The 9,105-nt window shown below is 40.0% G+C and overlaps 1 protein-coding gene across 1 annotated transcript in view; it reads right to left on the bottom strand.

The window, feature by feature from the left end:
* Positions 1–1,746: 1,746 nt before the first annotated feature.
* Positions 1,747–9,105, bottom strand: part of KIF26B (kinesin family member 26B) — a 279,048-nt gene continuing 271,689 nt past the window's right edge. Inside the window, exon 15 of the mRNA XM_063390955.1 lies at positions 1,747–8,178. Coding sequence (XP_063247025.1) covers positions 8,030–8,178 — 149 coding nt within the window. The 3' untranslated portion in view covers positions 1,747–8,029. The remainder of the gene's footprint in view (positions 8,179–9,105) is intronic.

The following is a 9,105-nucleotide window of genomic DNA, read 5'->3' as shown; positions in this document are numbered from 1 at the left end:
TTATTTGGGGCCCATAAGGACATGGGGTTGGTCAGGTTTCCACACTAAACCTGATTTATAGTCTGGCAAGTTCATTTTTTGAAGACAAAACTTGGCCACTGCTAGGGCATTACTTCACAAGAGGTATCAACAGTTTCAAGCAGGCCTCATAAGGACACCAGACTTTTGCCAGGTGTGAGCCCCTGCTCCCACTCTGTGAATGAAATCTTTCCTTGCTCTCCTGCCCCAAATAACAAGTGTGTGACATTGAGGGCTGTAAGGCTCTAGATTTGACCAAGAGTGAATTGGTTCTGTTTTCAGCTCATCTAGAGCTCCTCACAATCAGTTCTGTCTTTGACAAAATCAAGGACTTGCACCAACCCATTTTTTCTGTTTTTGTCTCTGTAAGGCACTTCGGGCTCCTTAATACTGATGTGGCTGCATGATAACAGCAATGAAGATAAATTACCTCAAAAGTAGGCAATAAGCCTTTTAGCTCTTTAGAGCAAATCAGAGCTATTCTGAACAGCCCACAGACAAAGAAATGGCTGTTTATCTTCATTTACAGCTACTCTGGAGAGGCACAGCATGCAAATTCATGGGCCTGGGGCAACAGCTAAGGTAGTACAGGGCTTGCTGCTCTAAGAGGGGAAGGGAGGAGACTGTGTCCTTCCCACCACCTTTGCCAGCCTTTGCCGCTGTATCCACCTCCATATTTTTCCTTTAAAATAGGTCCCCATAAACAACTGCATTCTCTGCTGCTGTGACTGCTAGATCTGCCACTCTGCTGTATAGTAATAAGATAAAGAAAGGAACTTAATAAATTATCACCGTTAACCAAACATTTAATGCCTAACACCCTAACATCTTCCTTGTAAAGTAAGGAATATGGAAAATCATCTGCCAGCTGATGATGCGTCTTAAAGGATGCTTTGAATGACCTGAGTTATTTTAAAAATCTTTCCTACAGGAAATAAAATCTGTGGTTTTCTTCCAAAGGGAAGAGCACAGTGTCCTTATCAGGGCTTATCCAGGTGTTGGTGGGCATGTGAGATTTGCCCAGAGAGCTCATTCACATCTTGCCCTGCAAGCAAGGTGCTCTTCCCAAATTATCAACAGGGAACGCCACAAAGGTGAGCTGAAGGCAAGCAGATACTGTGCACACCTCAGCAGCAGCTCAGGGGTCAGCTGAACCTGCCACCACTGCCTCTCTGAGAGAGAGAAAAATATCTTGAGTAATGGACACAAACTCTTTTTATCACTCCCGTGTGTTACTTACCTGCATGGTGGCCGAAGGAAATGTGACACAATTGCTAAAGTTGATAAAAAATTATACCTATGAATACATTTTATATTTGTTTGGTCTCAGATTTTTTCTCTGCTCACAGATGCAAAAGATTAATCCCTGTGAATATGCATAACCAGGTTATGTAAAAGCCTGACCATTTCAGATCTGTGACTGTGTCATCTTTGTGTTTCTGGACAGGAGCAGGGGAGAAGTTAATGCTGCTGTGTCTGCTTGTAGTACTTCTGGCATTGGTACCAAACCCTGCAATTCCTGTTTTCTGGTGGATTTGCTTCTCAGTAACACTTGCTTGATAGAACCCCTTTGGTCATCTTATTTTCAGGTTTGGTCTTGCTCTCTTGCTCACTTTCACTGCTATAATACCAACGTCCTGTTGGTTCAAAAGCATTCCCTGGTATGAAATGCCATTAGATGCTCTTATCTAAAGTCAAAGAGTCAGGAGGAGGAGGCAGATATATTGGTAAGATAAAAGTAAACATTTAATGCCACTATAGTTTGATTTTTTCCAGACATCATATTTTTGACAATGTTTCACACCTCAGATACCACAAAAGGGATATTTTTTAGCCAGCAAACAATAAACTTTACAATTTTAATGGCAAAAGGTTCAATGCATTTGTTGACAAACTTGGAAGTGGCTGTGACTTTCCACATTTTGAACTTGTCCTCGTGCTGTTCTTTCTCCTTTTTTCCCCATAAAATTTAGTTGATAAAATATATATATATATGTATATATATACTACTGATACATCCAATGCCCAATGATGGGACCAAGTTGTCCCATCATAAGTTCTATATCTATCAGTTTCTCTCCTCCTTAGCCCTATTTTATACCACTGTTATAATGAGAAAGAACATAGCCACGGACAGAGTGAAATGGATTTAGCAAACATACACTTCAATGCATAGCACTTAGATAAGCATTTCCAACCATGATGTGTAAATAAATTATAAAATACAAGCAACTCTATAAAACAAGAACATCCTGAGTTTACAAATAAATTATATCCTTCATACATAGAATATGATGTGGATGTGGATGTTAGTAACCAGCAGTTTCAGCTATGGGAGGGAAAGAAGTAAAATGTAGAAAAGTTAGTATCTATGCATACATAAAACATATATGTATGTGTGCTACATGTAAACACTCACACACATACATATACAATAAAGAGGTGAATACATCCATATCTATAGTATATAGAGAATATGTAATATAGCTGAAACTGCCTCAAGCACCAATTTATTACCATTATTATAAAGTTTGTTCAATACTTAAGTAGGACCACTCAAAGACGGCTTGGGTTGTGTTTTATTTCCTGTCCAGGAGGGTTTGAAGGTAGTTTGAACAGCTGAATGCTACTGAATGCTACTATTTCACTTTCAGCACCTCCATTCTTTGCAGAATCATCATGCCCTTTGTGAGCTTCAAAAGTTTGCATAAGTGAGCATGAGATTGCCAGTCATGAATTTGGTGGCAAAAGGGTGCAACATTTCCAAAGGAAAATTAACTTTTTTTTTGTTTGTTTTGAAAGGTTGCTTGAGAAGGAGAAAGAAAAAAGATAAAGACAATGATAAAATGGTTTATTATTTCCAGGAACAGGTGTGGATGCTCAGATAACCCTGGGATGAGCGCACAATAAATGCAAGAGAGAGCGAGATTATTAACTTTGCATTGACAGATCATTCACAGTTTTGTTTGCTATGGTTATTTGGAAACCTCTTACAAACCTTAGGATGGCTAGCAACAGCCAGTCTTGTGTCCCCAAAAACTGCTGTGTGTTGCCAATGCAAAAGCCTGTGGAGTTATGAAACAAAGACCATGAGGACATCAGGATTAAGCAAGGTATGCCACCACCCATGCATTTGAGAAGAAATGCCTCTCTCTATCGTCATCATCCACTCCTACTGGTATTTAACGATACCAATGCTTTGATCTCTGCAGCGATCTCTGCAGCATCCCTTATGCTGTGCAACCACCCTTCCCATCATATGAAGAGGCTTCAGAGGATGCTCAGCCTCTGGTATAGGAGAACTCAATTTGCTTCTGCAATGCAGAAGTTTCAGTTTACCATTTTAAATCTGTTAGGACTAGACAGAAAGCTTCACAGACCACCAAGAGTCCAGGCCCTCGGTTGATGTAACTATGCTGGATGCTTCAGGCATATGCAGAAATTGTTGTGTTAAACAGCTGAGATTATAAAATACCTTGCAGTAAATTCATGACACTCTGAAATACAGAGCAGTTTGTCTGGAATACTTTTACAGGCTTTAAGAGCCTCTACGTGAGACCTGCAGCAATTTGGCTACATATGCTGAAGAACCTGGGTAAGAAAGAACCTTTGAAAGAAGCCCTTGGAAGAGTTTCAAGGATAACTTTTCCCTGTAGTGTAGCGTAAGTTAACTTCACCCAAGTGAGTGCAAAGGGAAAGGTTTTGTAGGCAGGCACTCCATGGAGGAGGGAAGGGAAGTGGTGGTGCTGCCATTTGTGAGCAGCTCTGCCCCTTCCCCACAGCAATGGGCGAGGGGGCCACCTCAGGCTGTGCACCTGTGTATTTATCTGTGCATGCACAGCTTTTGTTTCTACAGTGAGTTTTAGCTCATTAAAAACGATGCAGCAAAATCACAAACATTTGTAAAAGGTGATTTGCGTAAAAGAGTCTATAATTTTCAGCTGTCATCACATTTGAATTCCATACCACAGGTCCCTATTTTAAGACAAGCCACATTGTTGAGATAAAATTAAAAAGTGAAAAAATAAAACCCATACTTCAAAATAGACTGACTGTTTTCTGTGAGCAAACATGGGATTTGGTGTGTATTACATCCAGCATCACTCCCAGCTTTCAGCCTCTATAATAGCCACATTTAGAGATAAAAGAAAAAAATGCCAGTGTATTTCTTTGATCCCTTTTTGCACATTTTATGCACCTCTCACTAAGAATAATGTCAGAGAATCATGCCATTGCTTGGTACCAGTTGCTGTTTTATGGACCTGCAAGTTTCAGAAGCTAGGATTTATGGCAGAGGGTCTTCTAAGACTGGATAGAAGACAGATCTTCAGCAAAAGCCCTGTGTGTGGCCCTTACACAAAATTAGGGGGGTGTTAAATACCGTAAGAATAGCATGATGTTCTACTGTATAACTAACAGTAAATATCCCAAAAACGGCAGATGGATGAATTTTCCTCACAACTGGGTTTCCTCTGTTATAACTCTTCTGGTTCTTAATGCAATTGTGCCTCAGTTTTATCAGAGCAGGCGAGCTGAGAAAACCTAAGAAAGGAGAATATTCATTTCCTTGTCTTTCTGTAAAGTAATACTTTGAATTACTCAGATCTGAATGAATTGATAAGGAATGGTTTTGAGGCAAATGCAAGGCATGCATGACAAAAGAAAAGATGTGTGACAAATGTACCAAGAAATTATGGCTCTCTCACACCCTTCAGAGCACAAACTGACCCAGCAACCAGAGCCAGAGCAGCATCTGCCTGCGGTGAGGGCTCACACACACCAGAGGGATGACTGAATCCACAGCACAGTCAAAGTCTCCAGCCCATGGTTACACTTGAATTTATGGCTATAGAGCAACTCCTGCCCTTTGTATGGGTCAGGTTAACGGATGCCAGGAGGAGCAGCTCTCCCTAAGCACCCCCAGGTGCTGGTGGAGCAGTGCTGGTGTTCCTCAGTCACCTCACAGCCCGACAGTGAGGAGCTGTGGTCTCCTGTGACACCGAGAACAAAAAATTAACCTTCAAACCTAATCACATTAACACTGCTGTTTCCTACTAAAGCTGTCCCAGGGAAATAAGACTGATTTCTGAATGTGAAAATGATTGGGCATTCCATTCATGTTGCTCTTGGGTATCTTGGGCAACATGATGCCTTTTAAAAAATCAGCATAAAAACAGCATTATGCTGGCAATACCTTAAAGAATGGGGTTTCCTGGATCACTTGCAGAAGTGTATGTGTCTTCTCTAAAATGCTGGCTACTGCAAACTGAGTCAATTTCATAATAAGGTCCTGAATGCTTTATGTGTATTGCAAATATTTGAATTACAACAATATAAATTCTGAAGTCAAAAGCTGTTTTCAAGAAGAAAACATTTTATCATATCAAATCTCTACAAATTTTTCATTCCTTTTTTTGTATTAAGCCATCACAGTTCTTAAAAACATAGTGGCAAATTCTGAAATGAATGGCAGAAAGTCAAGAATGCACATGGATTTTATTATACGGATACTAGTATATTATGGGAGTTAATGGCTACTCTAATTAGGTCCTCAGAAATAAAATATTTGTAAGTACTGTGATTCTGCTCAATTAGTACATATTTTTAGTATGCAAAACTCCTCCTTGGCATAATCAATTTGGTTTCAGGGATCAATTTTTGTCCATTGTGATAAACAGGGTGAACATATGCTCTAACTCTTTAAAATAATGGCTAGGTACACGTGCTTTTTGCTAGGCCTCCTAAGCTACAGAAGCACCAAATTGAGAGTCAATGAATAATTGAGTTAATGTGGGTGAGGCACATTACATGCAATAGGTATTTTACAATAGCTCTGAAATGTGTCCACTTGATTTACAGAAACATCACCACTCCTGTGTAAATCATGGACTGTGTGCAGGGACGATTTCCTTGGCTCTCTGCAGCCGTACTCAATCCATGAGCCTCTGCAGAGAAGAGATGGCCTCCAAAGAGCCAATACATAGTAACTGCTACTGAAATTGCTCTAAAGACAAGAAAGCCAGCTAAATTGCATTGTCTGGGGGGATTTTCAGAGTTGGTTGGGTTTTTCTTCTTTGAGAAACAAAGGGACATGTCTTTAATACTTACTTAGAATATAAGTTTTATGATGGGAAATTGCTGTGGAATGGACTAGAAAGTGATTTTCACACAGGACCTTTTTTCCTTTCCAAATAATCCTATATAAGGATTTTAAGTACAAATTTCTACCAAATCCAGTGACAAGGGTAATAGAGTAAGATTTGTTATTACAAGTTTTTAGAGCACTGGAAGAAAATAGAACTATACAAATGTTACTTCTACTTTTTAAAAAGAAGCTTTTCTGTTCACCTAACCACTAGAAAATCTACCAGTATTATTTTTCCATTGAGACTTTCTGCTTGGGGTATTGCAAGAGCATTGACATGATGGTGCAGGTAAAAGAAGAGTTGCACTTAAGTACAGCAGTTAATTGATGCATTTTGAGTATATTAAATGAGAGTCTTATTTCCTCATAAGCCACAGGAGGGTAGCACAAATGTATGTGAGAGAGGAATTTTTGTGAATGTGCTTATTTCAGTGTAGAGGAATAAAAAACCTAATTCAAAAAAATAATTCTTCGTGCTCATATGTAATTAAAATGCAGGTTTTGCACATTTGTTTATGAAATACAAAGGATGTTCCTCCCCACATACTGTTTTATACATAAAGAGGCCAACTAGTAGAATAATTGGATATGCATGGAGGTGCAGACCCTTGTCCTTTTGATGTCCATGTGAATTTCACCATGGCTTCAGGTACTGAAGATTAGTGAAAATGCCATAACCAACATGGTTGAACTGCTGTATCTACACATTTGCTTTATTTCCAGATGTGCTGAGCTGAGCTGAGCCTGCACTTGTCTGGTACATCTGCGAGTATGGACACACTGGGCCAGAATCAGAAGCTGACAAAACGTGTCTCGCTGTGGTGTATGTTATAAAGAGGCAAAGCTAAATTTTATCAGTCATAGTCTCAAGAAAGAATCACTCATTTTTGGCCTGATAAACATGGGAACCCTTAGCCTAGAGGAAAACTTTCCAGCAAGGTACTAGTACCAGAAAAAGGGGTTAGGATAAAAATACCTCCTCATTCATAGCTCCAGCCAGTACAAAGCAAAACGTGTACAAACAAGAAAACAAGTTATGGGGATTGCATCAAATTGAAAAGACATTTACTTCACAGTAATGTCACTTCTCTCTCATACACTGCAAAACCTACAGCCTGGGAAAATGATGGTGTTGTACAGCATATAAGAGTACAGAAAAGCATTTAAACAAACCTTACTCTCTGCTAGAAATGTGTTCGTGTCATCTAGGAAAGCTGAATTTCTCTTTGAGTGGCCTTACTCTGGTAACAAGAAAAGACAGTTAACATTTATTCATATGTTGTACTGATTAGGAAATATCTCTACAAACACAAGTTACTTAGAAACAGCAAGTCTGAAATAGGAGAAAACACCAAGAGAAAAACAAGCTGTAAATACATTTCAAAAGTGTATTTGTTTTTTTTTTTCCTTTTTCTTTTCTTGACTAGCACCATCTGTACACAATAAAGTATGAACATAAATGTTTGGATAACAAAGATTTGCAAGGCACTTGAACAGTTTTTCTGGATAGGTTTCTATTCATGAACCTCTCAATGGAAGTCCCACAACCACCTTTCCTCCTTCCTCAGCTAATGCAGGGAAAGAAGTGTCTTCTGCCAGCAGTTCTTATTTACAGACATGTCCTTAAAAGGTTCTGCAAAGTGCTCTTTTAGGCCAAGAGTATCAACAACCTTCTATCTCCATTTTCCATGCTTGTTCTGTTTGTTTTTTAATACTACTCCTCTGTATAGAATAGCAAATCTCTCATACACACAGCTGAGACTTGACTCCAACCCTCATCCTCATTCTTTTGTCTTTGGGATGCTGTTTGGAAGGGAAAAGGAGGATGGCAGAGATGCGCATTGAAATTCTCTTGAGGTTCACACTTTATCGGCGTCGAGAAGTGATGTCAAAACAGGTGATCATCATGAGATGGGCCTTGCAGAAGTTCACACGGTTTTCCAAACGCTCAGTCACACATTCCAGGGCCTCCAAGTATTCCAGAGAATCCAGCTCAAATACCTGCTCCAGATCAACTGTGAGAAAGAAAATACACAGACAGGAAAAGCAGAAAAAACTTAGTGATGGCTGGTGAGAGAGTCAGAGCTAATTCAAGTCTTCAAACCCATCAGTACTATATACAACATTACCTCTGGCTTGCCATTGTCTTTAAAAGTTGCCTTTTCTCTTTAACCATAATTAAAATGATATAGCAGCTTGTCCACAGTGAAAAATACTTTTAAGTTGCACTGGATGCTTTCTGGAGCGATCTGCTCTGCCATCCTCACCAGAACTGCAGATGCCTTTGCCGTGCTCCATCATCCTCCAGCAAATGTTGAATGCTAAGCATGTACTGACTTTCTCACACATTCTGCTGACCAGGAAGAGCTTTAAATAGCTGCTCCCTCCTGGGAGGGCAAATCCCTTTGTTGAATTCAGAACTTGGAACTTAAAACAAACCTCTAGGCTCCTTGTTCCTCACACCTCTCTCTCCCTATTCCCACTAGACCACTCCAGCAAGGCAAGGGAAGGCACACACCTCAACCCCTCCAACACAGGTACCCAGCAGCTGCCATGGAAGCCAAGTGTGAGATACATTGTCTGAGCCAGCACTGCCCATCTTATCTGGCTCCTGAGGTCTCTGCAACCCTTCAGGCTTTCTGCACTTACCACATTGGAATTAGAAGCAAAGGCATCACACAGTACATGGACAGCAATGCATAGCAAATTCTCTCTCTTTTTAAAACTGTCCTTTTTAACTCTCTTCCTTTAGGATGTTCCTGAAACCTATACTGTGGCTGTTTTGCAGGATGTACCAATCTGGTGTCAACTTAAAGCAGCTGTCAAAGGAACAGTTAGGATGTTGTAAGGGAACACACCAGCCAGCCTCCTTTTGCCACTTGCAATTATCCTAAACAAACTTTTGCACATTGTGGGGTTTTTCCTAGAACTCTTTAATATGA

The sequence above is a fragment of the Prinia subflava genome, chromosome 2 (genome assembly GCF_021018805.1).
Source record: "Prinia subflava isolate CZ2003 ecotype Zambia chromosome 2, Cam_Psub_1.2, whole genome shotgun sequence".
Classification (NCBI taxonomy): Eukaryota; Metazoa; Chordata; class Aves; order Passeriformes; family Cisticolidae; genus Prinia; species Prinia subflava.
This window is presented reverse-complemented; position numbering and strand designations above follow the sequence as displayed.